Below are 16290 nucleotides of genomic sequence, written 5' to 3'. Positions count from 1 at the left end.
ATTTTGATAAAATCTGAACAGCAGAATACACCAAACTCTTTCCTCTTTACAGATGAACCTATAGGTGCACTGAGTGTTTGATATGCCAGAACCCTAAGGGATCCCTTACAACCTCCAGTGAGGCTGCCGATTTAGTTTTTGAAATGATACCTTGCAAATAGTATTGTATTTCCTGAAGATTTGTTAAGTTAGGTACTGGGTGTTGCATCGTGCTGTTGCTGTTTTCAGAAGTTCAGGAGACATTTTGCCTTGTTTCTGATGTGCTCTTCCGTATCCCTGCAGAGATACTTGCCAGTTCATGTTGGCAGAAGGGAAGAGTGAACTGAAGATGATCCATTTGTTTAATTAGCAGGTATAATCCTACAGTTTTATCAATTACTAATACCTGTAATAAGCAGCTTCATTCAGGGAGTAGACTTTGAACTAACTTTAGATAAAGTAGCATCTGCAGCAGGAGAACTGCTGAGTTACTTCCCTGTGTTGGTGTGTGTGTGCTCTGCCTTTCCCACCTTCTCTCATTGCAGATGCCCCGAGATAACTGAAAAGTCTGTTCCAGAGCTGTTCTCCTGGTGTTGGAACCTTGTTTGTGCTGAAGAATGTGCATTTTTTGTGAGGGGGAGGAGAAGAAACCATTTTTATCCTGGAGGGAGATGTCACAGCAAGTGCAGACTTCTGAGGTGCTTTTATCTGGGGCTGCAGGGTTTCTCAGGCCTTCTCTGCCTTTGCAGCGTCAAATCTCCCTTGGAATAATCATCTGGCCCTGGAAGCTTTATAATTAATGTAGCTGGAGAGGGGGGTTTGTGTCTATGAACTTATGCCTTCGATAGCACTAAAGAATTTCTTGCACACTTGCAGGGCAGAACCAATATTTGTTTTCTGTTTGAGACAAAAGTGTGGAACTTTATTTGCAGCGCTTCCTTCATCTGTAGAGTGAGAAGCTGTGCAAGCTTCATCTGTCTTTAGTGTGTTACAGATGTACTGCTGTGGGTGTGACAGTGCTTGGGGTCACTCTTGAGGGGTTAAAGAATGTAGATGTGTGGAATTGCAGGTGCCTGGGTTTTGCAGAGTTGGGTTGCAGGAACAGGGAATACTGAGGTTGTGCTAAGTATGGGGCAATAGTACATAAATTGTCCTCTCTCTTGGGATAAGTGTTCTCCCTGCCATCTTGAGACAGAAATAGAGCATATGGGCTTAGAGAGAGCGCTTGTGGAAGTGAGTCTTTGATACAAGGAGCAGGGACTGCATTCATAGCGGAGAGGCTTTACCAAAGAGTCTGTTTGTGTGCTTGTGCCTATTTGTGTACATATAAGTGAACATCAAATGTGTGGTTCCATGAAGAGTGTCTGTACTTTGGTATCCTTGACCCCATTCTGTGGAAGAAGTTGTTTTCTTTAGTCACTAAGCTCTCCGGGATGCTTCCTTATCCTGCCATTGTAAGAAGTGACGTATTTGACTGGATCAGCTTGACCTGTGAAATGAAAACTACTGCAGTGTGTCCTCCTTGATCTGAAAAGTGGGATCTGAGAAAAAAGAACCCTTCTGCCAGGCACCAAAATAAACCAGGGCTGTCTGTGCTGACAGACAATACTTACTTTAGCCTTCAAGGTCCTTAGGCAAACAAAAGATCCCGGAGTCTGCCTTGCATCTGTGCTGCTCAGTCTGTGCTGATGCCCAGGGAGCGGGTGCCTGCTGGGCTCCATGGCTTGTTAGTGTTCCTGCAGGGAGGAGCTGCTGCCACCAGTTTTTGAGGGCAAAGACACTGAGCTGTTTAGGGAAGGACTTAAAACCTGCTTTTATGTTGCATATGGTGCCTCTTGTCACCAAGTACAAAAAGATCCCAAAGCTTTGCTCACTCCCAGCTTACCCTGGGGTAAGCCCTGTTAGCTTACATGTTGCGTTTATGCTTGCAAGCTCCTGTCTGCAGCAGCCTGCATCCTCACAGAGGCTGCTGATCCTGGAATCCAGCTGCAGGTATGTAACCTGCTTAAATGGGAGCTCTGCCGTGGGTGCTGGGGTCAAAGGAGTAAGGTAGGAGTAGGCCTGCTACAGGTGGGCAGCCCTGTGAGTAATTCCTGCCACTCAGTCACTGAGGAGGGAATGTAGGAATAACCCACCTCTTTTGTGTGGAAAATACAGCAGCTTTGGGAAGAGAATTCATATTGTTTGGTCAATGAAACAGAGTGCAAAAACATAACAGGTTTATTTTCAATTCAAACTCAAACAAAATACCTCTTGGATCATGCTAACGCTCACAGGCATCTGAATCAGTTATGAAAATGTTGCTCCATCTCAGGATGTGCAGTTGTGGTGGGATTCAGTAGAAGCCTCCTTTGCCTCGTGCATGGAGATGTTTTCCAAGAGTACAGCACCAAATGGTTTGTTACATGATAATAATGTCACTCATCCTGTTGTCCCACGTAACCTCGTCAGTTTATAGTTGCAGTATCGCGTAGACAGGTTGCAGGAAGGAGTGATTTCTGAAAACTTTATTCTCATTTTTACTGTCATTTTGGTTATGGAAACACCCATAGGCTTCAGATATAATTACAGCAGAAAAAGTGTCTACAATACTCTAATATAAAAAGGTAAAAATGATTTTGTTTATTGTATTTAAGAGTCAGTGTAAAAAGTATTTTCCAGTATTATTGAAATCTGTAAGACAGTGAAGTGCACAAGGAAACTTCATGTTGTATCTTTTTCCTAAGTCTTCTCTCTCCTTGGATGTATTTCTCACTTGACTACAGTTATACAGAAACTTGGTTTAAATCTCCTGAAGTTCCTCATGTCCAATGCTGCTGCTCAAAACCAGGGTGCACTTTCTTTATCCTGCCTGCCCCATCACTAGGTGAATTCTTGGAGTAGCCCTCATAAGACTTTTCTTATGGTCCATAACTTGGAAACCAGCAATCCCTGCTGGCACAGAATGCCCTGCAGACAGTCAGTTGTTTTCTTCTAAATATTTGTCTGGACAGTGTTACTGAAATGTAGGTGAGGGTTTTATCTCATGTCTTCCACTGCTGCTCCTTTTTTAAACAGGATTTTCTGCTTCCTTGACCATCTTTGAGCCCGTGGTCTGGCAAAAGCCTGCAAGTGTTGTCCTGCATTTGTTGAAAGAACAGATTTGGTTGAGAGAATGAGCAATCTCCTAAAGCTGTGCTGGTTTGGGGCACATTGGGGAGGTTGGTTCATGCAGGTGAGTGAAAGAACAAGGAGTGGGTGTTACTGGGTCTCAACTTCATATTTGAGGACCTGAGAGTAGAAGCTGTGGTTGGCATTCTCATGCACCATCACAAACACCTCTCTGCACCCCGAGGTGTTGCAGGTTCCCTCCCAGCAGCCCTTCTTCTGGGTGAGAGGGTAGGTGTTCTCAGCCTGGACCAGCACCTTGGCAACGCCGTGCATTTTGAGTTTGAACTGGACGTTGCGGTTGGCGGGCAGTAGGCCCGAGAGCGGCTCCAGGATCTCGTAGTCTTGCAGCCACTTGCTGTAGCTCCGGGGAAAGGCTGGCCACTTCACCTCCGTGTTTAGGCACCTGATGAGGTAGTTGAAGATGTAGTCGTAATTACCAGGGTCCAACTTCTTCTTGGAGTAGATTTTGAGAACGAAGTTCCCCGCGTGCGGGAGATGGACCTTCAGCTCGATCTGGTTTCCGCGGTGGATCTGCAGCACGTGCCGCCTGCCCATGTCCTCCGTGAGGCTGCTGCCGTCGGTGTGCAGTGAGGTCAGGACGCTGATGTCCTTGCCCAGGGTGAAGGTGAGGGAGCAGCGCCCGTCGTTGGTGTGCAGGATGGGCTCGCGGTGTGACGGCTGCAGGAAGCCCTGGCGCTCTGAGAACCAGCTGGGCCCAACGGGCTGGTGCAGGTCCTTGGGGAAGCGCATGGCCTTGTCCACAGACTCGCACTCCACCACGTACTCCACCACGCACTTGTAGACATCATCCAGAGCCTCAGCCTTAGAGGGCTTGGCAAAGATCTCCAGCTTGTGTCTCCCTGTCTTCTGTGGGTAGACATCCAGCTTCATCCCGCGTTTTTTCAAAGTCATCAAACCGTGTTCATCTGTTCCCTTCAGCTTAAACATAAATAACGTGCCAGGACGGCAGTCCACGGATACAGAGGCTTTTCCATTTACTGGGAAATACAAAAGAAAAGAGGCTGCCTAGGAGTGTCAGTGCACTTTTTGCATTCACCCCCTGTTCTGGGAAGGCTAATCTGGCTCAATAAGTTGCTGTTTTTCTAGAAGGAAAACCAAGAGCTGCAACTGGCAGGTCATGGCTTGTCAGCTGTCTGCTTAGACCAGTGTCCCTCTGGAAGAATGAGAGTGGCCTTTGTTTGGGAGATGTGCATTTATCCTGTTCTCATATACCCTGATGTGGAGCTGTGGTTTGATAAAATGTGAAAGCCTGTGTGAAATATAACTGAAAGTACCATCAGGCCAGATTGGACAGGGTTTGGGGCAACCTGGTCTAGTAGAAGATGTCCCTGCCCATGATGGTGGGGGTCGGAATGAGATAGGCTTTAAGGTCCCTTCCAACTCAAACCATTATGGAATTCTGTAATTCTGTGATGATGAAGGGCTGAATTAGAGGTGATTAGACCAAATTGCCAGCCCAGTAGCTGCTCCCAGGAGCTTCAAATTGAAGGAACTCTCCAGTATGTAGCTATGAGATTAATCTACCTCCCTGTGAGCCTGTTCCCAAAGCAGCTTGAAGTCTTCATTATGTCCTAAAATGTTGATGGCCATAGGTTAAGAACTCTGTTCTTAACATTCACAAATTAGCCATCCAGTTAAATTCCTGCAGCTCTTGGAAAATCCAAGGGAGAGGGTCTTAAAAGTGGGCCTTGTTCAGTTGTGGCACCTGAGTTGGTTTTATGTTAAAAGAGCTGCTGGACTCGCTCAGGTTGCTCAGGATTGCCTGAAGAGGTGCATGGTGGTGTGTGTTGGATGTGGGATGCATGAGGGAAGATGCTCCATGGCTTCTCCCTTACCTGTTTGGATGATGGGAGTCTCTGGGTGTGCGGCCAGCAGCCCCAGCATGTAGAAGTTGCTGCTGTGCAGCATGTTGTTCTCAAACTCCTTCAGCGTCAGCGTGGGCTTAAGAAGCTGCCAGTTACTGTTATCTGGGAAGTGATTGTTAATGAACAGGGCCGGGTGAGTCAGAAAGTAAAACTCATTGTACCTGGGAGAAGGGAGAAATTAGGGAAAATGAGTAATTACGAATAGTGAATTCTTCCCCCGCAGTGGTGGTGGTTTCAGCAGGAGGATGTTGGAGCGGTTTGAGCTGCGGATAAACTGAGATCCGTGGGTTTGAAATTCCCCAGGCGGAAAAGAAACCTGAGCTTTGGTCTTCTGTTTCCAGGGCAAATGCTGAGCTTTGGGATAAACCCTGGTATTTGCACTATTCCCTTACACACACAGGCTCCTGGAAAGAGAGGGAGGCGCTGGGTATTGACTGCAATCACAAAAGCTGTGGCTCGAGTGCCACAGACTATTGCCTAAGCTGAAGATGTGACAAGCAAACCCAGTTGGCTTTTAGCAGTTTGTGACTTGCTGCTCAGGGCTATTACCTCTCTACAGGCTATGCTCCATGCCTTGTACAGGCAGCCTGGGTACCTTGCTTTGGGTCTTCCTGTGACACCAAATGTGTTTGTTTGGTTTGCCAATCCTATCAGCTTTCCTTCTGCCTTTGTGGAGGGTTTATGTACTAGGATAACAGGGGTTCTTTACCTGTAGGTGAACTTGGTGAAGGAATCATCCACAGAACCGCTGCCCCAGGTGCTGTCCAGTAAATGCCACCTTCCCTCAAGGTAGACAGCGTTCCAGGCATGGTCAGAGTCCCCTGTAAAGGTCTGCCCTGTCTTGTACCCGTGTCCCTTGGCATGTCCTGATAGCTTCTTGCACTGAATTCCTGCAAGACTGAAAGGAAATGATAAGCTACAACAGAAGAGTTCTGTTTTAAAACTGTCAGGTACTTCTGGGGAAAGAGAAAAGGTGATGATGCCTGAGTTGTTGAGTGGGGCTGTTTGTTTTTGTAGTCTTTGCACAGAGACTCAGCATCCTGCTGGAGGAAGGTCCTTTAACAATTTTGCACATTCCCTGTCTTTTTGCCTGATGCACTATCAATTCAGCACTGTTATAGGATGACAAGATAAAGTGTGCTTAATTGCTCTCTGTCTTGTTACTCAGTGGAATCCCTTTGCTGCTGTCCACAATTAGCCCATGTAATTACAAATTAAAAGCACAGGCTGTTCTCTCCCCGTGATGGTGGGCCTGGTGTTTGACACCAGCTAAGGTATCTCAGACCTCACGGGATTGTGGATGCTGATTTAGTTTCCTGAAAGAATGAGCTTGTGCTTGCCCAGGGTAGAAATGATTAAACAGTCTCTTTCTAAAAACATGATGAATACCTGTGTGGATCTGTAAATAAGATTTAAATAAGCACTGTGTTAATAAGCTCTCTGCTGATGGATTCTAACATTGGCATCTTATTTCACCATTAATCTAAAATTGCTTCAGTTGGAGCGTTGTCTTTTGTGTAGGACAGCATTGACATTTTTCTTCTTCATTGAGAAGTGTGTTAAATGGAACAACTACCTTAAGTAATAAAGTGTGCAGGCTTCCAGAGCGAGATTGTCTGCATAATGTGGGTTTAGCTCAGGAGAAAAGTGATATTTATGGGCAAGATAATTAGCATGGTTGTTAAGAAGTTGAGGCCTGATAACAGATACTGGCTGGCAATTGGCAGTGCAGTGGAGCTTGTAGGGAGAGCTGCTTTTTCCATGCTGGTTTCCAGGGGAGGTGGGCACTTCAGCAAAGGAGAGGATGGAGCAGTGACAGCAGGCACTGCCTGTTCCATGAGTATCCAGAATAAACAGGCCAGGCTGGAAGGAATGCCATGGAGAAACCTGGTGCTGCAGGTGGTCTGGAAAGCCCTTTCTAGCCCGCAGGCCTCTGAGTCAAATTCTAACATGGAGCTGGGCAGTAAATCTGGAACAACTCCACTGACAAGACTGGTGAGAGCTTGGATTTGCATGATGTAACTGAGACTAGGAGCTGGCCTGGGAGACGTAGTGAAGATTTAATCCTAGGAGTTTCAAGGGGCTAAGTACCAAATTCCCACTAATTTCATGGGGATTGGTGTCTAATCCTTCCAGGCTTCTCTAGACATTCTTGTTAGCTGGGGTTCAGAGGGAACATTAAGGGACAAGTTCTGCTCTCACGGTGCTCTCAATTACAGTGAGCATTGGCAAAACAGCAAGAAGAGTTTATGCTTGGATGTGTTCAAAGTTCTCAAAATAAAGACCAGAGCATTTAAACTGGTCTCTCCAGTAGTGGACAGACAAAAATCCAAGCTAAAACATCCTGTAAAGGAGCAATTCTGTATTGGTGAAAAGGGTGCTCATGTCTCTTGTGTCAATGACTTCATACAGATAAATTAAGCAGGCAGAGAGAAGATTGGGAAGATCTCCAGAATTGATTGAAGTGGCAGTGTGAGATTGAAGATGACCTAGATACAAAATGGACTGGAAGAACTGAATTAAGAAACAGTTGGCAACATTTGCTTGGAGCAAAGAGATTAAACACAAAGTTGCTTTTCTGCCTCAAGAACAGCAGGAAACAGTCTGGCTCTTACTACAGGCGTCACTGGAATTCAATGGCATCTTCTTCCCTTTGATTTTAGGTTGACTTTGATAATTTCATCTAAAAAAGGAGCAAATCTGACTTCTCCAGAAGGAGACAGAATGGTCTGTGCTTGTGGTTGGTAGGTGTACGCCTCTGAGCCTGAAAAGATGGAAAGCTACTGTCTGCAGGAAACGGGGGAAGCAAGAGGATGTGAAATCTGGAATATTTACAGACTGGGTAGGAAGAAGGAGCAGCTAGCTAACTGGTCAGATCCCCTTTAGGCAGTGAGGCCACCTCTCCTGGGAAAAATAATTGTTGTGCCTGGTGAGTGAGTGTCTCCCTAATCCCAGGCTGCAAGGTTTGCCCTAAACTGGATTCATGAATTTGCACTGCTTCACTCAGCCATGCTACCTCCTTGAGTCTGCTTGTCAGCTGAGAAGCCAGTTCTTGATAAGTGCTGTGAAATACTGGTCAGGAACCAGTGTTTGCATTCATTGCTATCACACCTGATGTATGGGAAGTGATGCCTTATGGCCAGCTTCCCACTGTCTGTGCCCACCTTTCCTCTGTGACAGGAATCTCAGCAAATGGGAGGACGTTTGGCTGCCAGAGCTGTGGTCGGAGGTGACTGTGTTGTGTCTGCAGCAGGAATTGTTCCCTCTGGCACTGGGACAAGTAGGACTCAATCAATGTCAGCTGTTGCCTTCAGCAGGACTTTTGGGGGGACTCCTGGTGACTGGCAAATAGGTTTGTTTGTTCAAGTTCCCTCACAAGAGCTAGGAAAAAAAGGCATCTTAAAACACCCTTTTCCCCCCAAAACCTGGCTCTGAAAAGCCTTTCCATAAGCCGAGCACTCTTTGCCTCCTGCCTTTCTGCTTAGACTCAGCGTAAGAGCAGCACAGAGCACGGGGAGAAGGGATGGGGAGATCTCTCTGCAAGAAAGAGGTATTGTCTTCAAGTACAGTTTTTCAGGACAGGAGCTAAACATTTTGCTAATATTTGACAATATAATAGTCTTGATGACTGGGAGATTTCCTGAATCACATAGTGACTAATCAGCCTGGAACTGAGGAATTGTGAGTAAATCAACAGAGCCTTTAAATAGTCAGAGATATCCTTGGAAAGATTAATGCTTTTAATGAACTAAGCATATGCTTTTTAACGAACAGATGAAAATTCCCCCCTTCTACTGCTAATAACTATTCCATAGGATGCAGCTATAAATGCATACTTCACCATCCTATTTCTTTACTCTTTAGAAAACAAGATCCAATGTCATAGAATAATTTGGGTTGAATGGACCAAATGTATATTTTGGGATATGTTGTTGGCTGGAAGCATTTACCACTTCAGCATGTGGCACAGCATGCTGGGTTTTTTTTTTTTTAATCTCTCCTTTTCCCTGTAGATTTTCTGTTCCATTGTGAAAACCTTATCAAATCCTTTTGGATGGTGTGGAAAGCCAATTGTCACTTACACGTGCTATTAATAACTAGTCTGTGATTTTTCCAAGGGAATGGAAGCCCACCCTCTTAGGATTACTATAGGAATTCCCTTCCAGTCTCCTCTCCCTGAGCTGTCAGGTCCAGTTTTCTCCTTTTTGGCAACCCTTCCACCCAAGACTGATCCCCAAACCTCCAAGCACCTTCACTGCTTTCTTTGCTGTGGATTTCTGGGGCTCTCCTTAGGGACTGGGGCTGCATCCCTGTGCTCCTTTCCAAGGAAGGGGCTGCCTCTTAGAAATGGCTTTGTGACTATAAAGCCCTGCTCTGTGGGGAAGTTCAGGTGACTCATCCCCAGTGAAGTCCACGAGATTTTGTTGGCAGAAGAAAGGATTTTAAGTCGTTAAATGCCAACGGTTGCTACAAAATGGGAGTTGCAGTATTGGCCTCAACAGTGCTGCACCTTGATATGGGGCAGAGAACGGAAAGGTAAGTGCAAGGCAGCATCCCTGGGGTGTTCCTGGAGGGGACAGGGCATCTCCAGAGGGGTTAGGGAAAGTTCCTCCTGGGACTCTGCTTACCTCTTGCAAGGGAGCATATTGGAGACGGCACTCCTTGTTCAAGTCTTGTGATGCTTTTAACCTTCACATCCAGATACCCCAAGGAAAATCCTACTTCTTCTAATCAAATTATCTCCGTGTTTTCATCTGCCATTATGTTAATGCAATGCGAAGCTCAGCAGATGGCACCAAGTAAATTATGCTGGGGAGGGGGGTGGAGGGAGTGGAGGAGAGAGCAAAATTGACCTTTCTAGGACTTGCTGTTTTTCCACAGCATGGTTGGAAAGCTTAAGTTCCATGTCCTGCTTAAAGTCACATCAGTCAATGCAAAGGCAGACAGGATAGGCATGGAGATGACAAGGAATGTTAACTCTCCCTGGCATTGAATGCTTCTGAACTTAATTTACCTGCACATATGTTCAAAGAGCTCGGCATAGCCCTCACAAATGCTCTTGCCCATCTGAAGCACATCTCTGGGCTTGCTCGACAGCTGGCTTTTGTTGTGGTAGCCCACGACGTCGTATTCTGGGGGAAGGAACACAGACAAAAGTTCATCCAAAAGCCTGAGGCAATGGGACCGATGGGCAGCAGGAGCAGCGCTCGGGTTGCTTTGAGCAGAGGGGAACGAGCCGTGGCTGTGCTGGGGAGGGTGGCCTGGACACTGCTGGGGCAGAGGAACAGCTCTGTCCCTCATCACCCTTTGCTCCAAGCTTGGGCTGGGGTTCAGCAGTTGATTTTTGAACCAAATAGGTGTCCTCAGGAATTGCCCTCAAGTGGAAGATCTACAGTCTGAAGAGCTGCCAGTGTAAACCTGAACATGCTGCATTTGAAGGAGTCGGATTGATGTTACCTCAAAAGAAGCCGCTGAGACTTTTGCTCTCTTTGTAGAGAGAAAATTTGTATTAAAAGCAATTTGTATTTGTATTATAAAAGCAATTTGTATTAAAAATATTTGAAAAGCAGCTTGTTGGGAAACACTTGTAGAATTTTGTTGCAAGTGGGAATGGTTTGGGTTGGAAGGGGCATTAAAGCTAATCTCATTACAATCCCCTGCCAGGGGTAGGAACACCTTCCATCAGACCAGGTTGCTCCAAGCCCTGTCAAGTCTGATCATATCAATACCAGGAAATCTTGATTTGTTGGAATGAGTACACAAGAGCAGCACAGCAGGACTCCTTCAGACTGAGCTTGTAGAACTGGTCTGGGAAGGTTAATTCAATACCACCAACCTTGGCCCTGTCCACAGCCTCTTTCTTAAAATACAGGTGTGGTTTTCTGACAGGACTCTCAGGAATGCTGCATCAGCTGGTTCCCCCTCCTCTTGGTGCTGGGGCAGAGGAAGAAAAGTGGCAGTAGGCTGTGTGCGCTTTGATGAAATGCTGCCACTGCTTGTCTTTTATCCGAGGGCTCAGCCAATGCTGCCTTGGTGTTGGCTCCAGGCACTGGGAAAGGCTGGCTGCTCCACCCTGGCTGTTCACTGACCACCAGCAAAGCTACAGGGCCCTTTGAGGGGTGCTGGCTCCATGGCTTTCTATTTGTGCCCCAAATGACAGCTAAAATAATTATTTCCTTTAATGCTGATGCTGCATGGGCATAGAAGCCCATCACAGGCAGGAATTGAACAGGGTGGGGAGAGATGCCCAGAGAGCAGTGTTCTCACTTAAAATCCATCCAAGGAAGGAGTTTATGTCATCAATGCAATCCCAGGATAGATACACTGCATTTTTGCCCGCAGTTTTAAATTCCCAACTCTGTTTCTTTTCTGTGTGTGTAAATAGGGGTCAGTCTCACAGGAAGGGATGACAGCCAGGGCCAAGGTGGTATAAAAGATCTTGTGAGGAGATCTCAGCATAGCTGTCAGGCCCAGAGACATCCCCTGAATGTTGAGGAGTATGGACTGACTCCAAAAAGGCCTGGCTCAGGTACTGTGGGCCCAAATGGGTTAAAAGTGGAAAGGTAGAATAACCAGTGCTGGGTGAGTCAAAGCCTGGGCTTCAGGACATGCAGTGAAATCACCACTCTCCACATTTCAGGGCAAGACTAAAGCAGTTTGGGACTGACGTAACCATGATAACCCTGTAGTTGCTGATCTCAGTGGGTGTGAGATGAGGCCAGTGCTGCCCAAACTGCTGTTTTCCTCACGATCACTTGGCCTGCACTGCAGCAGGGCCCCATCAGGATATGTAGGAGGTGAGGGAAAGGACAGCTCTGCCTCTCTGCCCCCAAGACTTAATGGGAAAGAGACATTTTGGCTTATGTTATATACAAAATGCCATCATGATGCATATCCAGTTCCCCCCCATCAAGGCACTGGGTGGCAAGAAGCCCCCTTTGATGTGCCAGATGGGAGAGGCTACAAATGCTGCCTATTTCTCCTCTTCCCATCTCCTGGTTATTGTGTAACTGGGGCCTTGGGACTGAGTAGGAAATGGCAGGGGAGCCTGTGTGGTTGCAGCTCTCTGGATGCATTTCTGGATAAAAACCTCCAGAAAGCCTTCATTCCCCATATGGAAATAACCCACAAACACTGAGTAAACTGCCATGGCAGTGGGACAGGGGTGACAGTGACAGCTTTATCTTCAGCTGGAGGCCTCAGCCTACCTATGTGATGGCATATCCACATCCATATGGCTCGGACCTTTTCCAGGTCAGTCCGGGCTTGTTTCAGCAGGGCTTTGACCAGTTCCTCCACGCTGTTCTTGACATTCACCTGTGTGTAGGGAGGAAGCATTGCAAGGTCATGGTGAAGAAATCCCTGTAGTAGATCTCCTGTCCTCCCCATCTCTTGTTCTTCTGAAGCCAGTGAGACCCCACCTGCCAGAGACTGCTCTGCCTCCGGCTTCCTTAAAAACAGAGCTGCAGTGCTGTAGGCCCATTTATTTTTGTTTATAGTTCCCAGAGTGGACTTTCTTCACTAATGTTGAAAAAAAAAGTTTTTTCACTTGTTTGGGAGATTTTAATGCCATTGCCCCATAGCTCAGCCTAAGCTGGTGTCGGTGCTGGGAGCCAGGTTCATGGAACGTCACCACGGGGGAGCTGGGAGGAGGACAGAGGCAAAAGCAAGACTTACTTTTAATGCGTAGGCATCCAGCTTCTCAAATTGCTGCAGATCTACTGGCATGGATTTCAAAGAGGATTTGTCCCATGGATATGCTGGGAAGAAACGAGTTGTCATTGTTTTGGGAAGGGAGGGAGTGTTTTTCCTGGCAGTAGGGTGGAACAAGGGGACAGAGCTCCTGCCTGGCCCATGGAGACATCCATCACTGGGTGCTTAGGGAGCAGAGGACATGAGGGCACCCACAGGAGGTCCCTGCCAGCTGCATGGAAAGCAGGAGCCATCCTGTCTAGGCTGCTAGGATTTGTGCAGTGCTGGACCACGAGCTGCCCCTGCAACTTTGGCACTGCATAACAGCATGGAAAATCCTGGGATACTGAATGGAGACGCAGGAGATCAATGCAGAAGTATCAGTGCAAGCCTTAGAAAACACATGACTTCTTAAAAAAACCCCAGCAATAAAGAGCTGGGTTTCTCTAGGAGTTTTGCATGGTAAAGGGCCACAATTCTGCAGGAATTCAGGCACATGAGGAATGTAACACTGGGAGCAGTTGGACTGAACCTGCCATGCCAACCCTCCCCTCCGCATCTTTGCAGGTTCTGAGCTTCTGGTTCTATTCAGTGTGAACAAAGCTTTAACTCGCCCTAATTAACCAGATAACTGATTTTTTTTTAACAGCCTTGGAATGAGCTGACACTGCTGTCTCCCATCAGTGAGCCATGGGGAATGGATGGACATAGTCCCTGTGCTGGGCAGGCACCTGTCTGCCAAAATCAGCATGTAGGCACACGACACCTATTTCTTATCAGGCTGCTTTGTTTATCTGTATTTTCCCTGAAAAGAGGTGTTACACTGACCTAAAGTTGTTACACTGACCTAAAGAGAGAGAAAGCAGATTTACACTTTTAAACGTTCCCACTCTGCAGCTCTAAAAATTACTTTTTGCCCCTTGGTAAGGGGATGGTTTGTTTTTTCTTTTATGTGGTTATCAGGTTTTGTCTTTGGCAGGTTCTGTCTGCAGAGGCTCTGTGCAGGAGTGGGATCCACAGTACCTCGGACAGTCCTGTACCTTGTGCCCATTTGCCTTCCCTGGTACAGAGCCCTGGGCATGGCTTGGGCACCTGTGATGTTCCCAAAGCCACTTCCCTCTGCCATCCCAATGAATAGGGGCTTGGGGAGCTGGACACAGGTCGTGCTAAGGGATAGTTACCATGGAGGTCCTTTGCTCCTGGTGGCCGTGGGGCCTCAGTCTTATGGAAACCTGCAAAGCAGAGAAGGGAGAGGGAGGGAGGAGGTTGTTGCCCGCAGAAAAAAGACAACTAGAAATAAATTATTGTGGGGAGCAGGATTGGGTGGGAAAAGCTGGAACTGAGGCTGTTCTTTGCCCATTCCCTTCCATTTGGACGTGGATGTCAGCACCCTGTGGAGTGTGCTCTGCATCCCCTCCCTGCCATCCCACAGAGCCCACCTTCCCCAGCAGACAGGCATCTCCTGTTCTAGCCTGAGGGCTGGGGACACCAAACCCCATCCCACCATGGCTGAACCTCCCCAGGTGTGGAAGAAGGGAGCACTGAGCTCCAGAGCTGTTAGATAACCCCAGTGGGAGCTCTGCAGCATCTGGGGGACAGCTGAGTGACACTGGAGTGTCACCACTTGCCTTATCCCAGGACCAGAGGAGGAGGAGACACCCACACCCCAACAGCAGAAGGATTTTGCTCCTCAAGCCCCAGTCATGGGCAGGGTCCAGCCTCATGTGCTCTTTAGCAGCCTCCCCACGGGAGGAATGAGGCTCTCCTCCTGGGAGCAGCCTCCCGTGGGAGGGAGAGCTTGGAGACACTGTGATAGAGCAGAGCCTCACTCACCTTTGTTGTCGTGTCCTCTCAGCCTCTGGGAACCTGCAACACACCAGGCAGGGTTAGTGGGATCCCCTCAGCCCCGCCCGGGCTCCCCGGCTCTGGAGAAGGGAAGGGAGGATGGGCTGAGCCTCTATTGGGGTTTAAAGCTGGGGCTGTACCTTTTCCCAGGGAGAGTCTTTTGATGAGCTGGGGGCTGGTATCCTCATGGTGAATCTCCACTGTCACTTGGGTTCCTGCAAGAAACAATGATAAACTCCCTAAAAAGGGAAAACTAACCAGGATATGGAGGAGAGGGCAGGAGTGCCTGCTGAGGCAGCTCTTTAGACAAAGCAGCAGCTCTGGTGATAGCCAAGGTTTATCACCATATTAAAGACTCTTGATGGAGCTACAACAAGCAGAGAATCAATGTATTTCATTGATTTTTCTTGGAATTAAACAGAGGAAGGCTTGAAGTGATGAAAATGGTTGGACTTGTGATACTAAAATATCTGGCAAAGGCCATTGCCTGTAAGAGACGGCATCCTGGCAGAGCCAGCTGTGGTCCAGACGTACCTTGATGCTCCAGAAAAACCTCCCCTGGAAACTTGGGCTCTGCTCTTTAAAGTTTCAGAAAGGGAAAGACCAGAAAAAGAGTGACGGAATCTCTTACAAAAACTACCTGAACTTTTTGACAGAGACTACATTTTTTTGGCAGGTATTTCAGAAGGGTTGGCAGCTCTGGAGGTTCCCTGGAGGGGCTCCATGTGGTCCTGGGCTTTTGTTTTGGATCAGGCAGAAGTTACTCAGGAGGCTGAAGGTCAGGATGTTAATGGACCTCGGGGCTGCCATCCAGTCACACCTCCTACACGTTTATCGAGAGCCTCCTGACATTTGGGATTTTCTTTTAAAGTCAGCTCTTGGAACTGACTAATTAGGTGGGAATCTGCATTTTCTTCAAATAATAAGTTTTTCTGCAGCATTTACCCCTAAAAAAGTGAAGTTTCTCCTATGATTATGCAGAGAGATTCAATTTCCTTCAAACCCCAAAACCAGCAAGAAAGAAAAACTGTATAAGCTGTAAAAACTTAAATCTTAGGGCTTTACTCCAGCTCTAGGATGGTTGCAGATATCAGGATGTCAGAACAGAGCTGGCTGGTGTATTTTGTCAGTTAATTCAAAGATAAAATGAAGTTGTTTCTCAAAGAGAAGACTTTATGCAAATGGTTTGGTTTCCTTAAAGTTTTTATATTTCCAGGGGTCCTTTTTTATTGCTCAAGATTATTTTTACTTTGCTTTTTTGTGGGTTTTCTCCCCAACTTTCTAAGTTTCCCCCCATAAATAAAAATTCTTTGTTTTTAAAAAACAAACTTACTGGTGCTGAGTGCCTTTTGCTGATGAGTTTAAAATACATTTAACAAATGAAAAATGCAGTTCCACAGGAATTTTTCAATGTGCTATATCATTACTTTAAAAACTGGTGGTATGAGCTGGTTGCTGGTGCTTTTATGGTTGTTTATTTAATTATTTCTGATCGAGATACCTTCATAAAGAATCATAGAATGGTTTGGGTTGGAAGGGACCTTAAAGATCCTCTTGCTCCAACTCCCTGCCACTAGACCAGGTTGCTCCAAGCTCAGAGAAGCCCTTGCTGTTCTCCTTGTGTTTTGTGGCCAGACAAGTCCTTGGCCAGCAAGTGCTTTGAGGGGCAGCTGTCCCAGGGTGGGATATTTTCTCTCTTTTGGGATGCTCTGAGGTTATTTTATTGGAGAAAAAGCTT

At 46.9% G+C, this 16290-nt stretch overlaps 1 protein-coding gene across 1 annotated transcript in view; it reads right to left on the bottom strand.

The window, feature by feature from the left end:
- Window positions 1-3219: 3219 nt before the first annotated feature.
- Window positions 3220-16290, bottom strand: part of KY (kyphoscoliosis peptidase) — a 30431-nt gene continuing 17360 nt past the window's right edge. Inside the window, exons 6-14 of the mRNA XM_088061134.1 lie at window positions 14693-14767; window positions 14541-14573; window positions 13889-13939; window positions 12693-12775; window positions 12224-12332; window positions 10030-10147; window positions 5725-5913; window positions 4986-5176; window positions 3220-4127 (exon numbers count right to left, since the gene is read on the bottom strand). Coding sequence (XP_087917260.1) covers window positions 3220-4127; window positions 4986-5176; window positions 5725-5913; window positions 10030-10147; window positions 12224-12332; window positions 12693-12775; window positions 13889-13939; window positions 14541-14573; window positions 14693-14767 — 1757 coding nt within the window. The remainder of the gene's footprint in view (window positions 4128-4985; window positions 5177-5724; window positions 5914-10029; window positions 10148-12223; window positions 12333-12692; window positions 12776-13888; window positions 13940-14540; window positions 14574-14692; window positions 14768-16290) is intronic.

This window comes from Pseudopodoces humilis, chromosome 11 (genome assembly GCF_049639895.1).
Source record: "Pseudopodoces humilis isolate 2021_Gansu_Grassland_sample_001 chromosome 11, ASM4963989v1, whole genome shotgun sequence".
In the NCBI taxonomy this organism is placed as follows: Eukaryota; Metazoa; Chordata; class Aves; order Passeriformes; family Paridae; genus Pseudopodoces; species Pseudopodoces humilis.
Note: the sequence above shows the minus strand (reverse complement) of the source record. Positions and strands in the feature narration are given on the sequence as shown.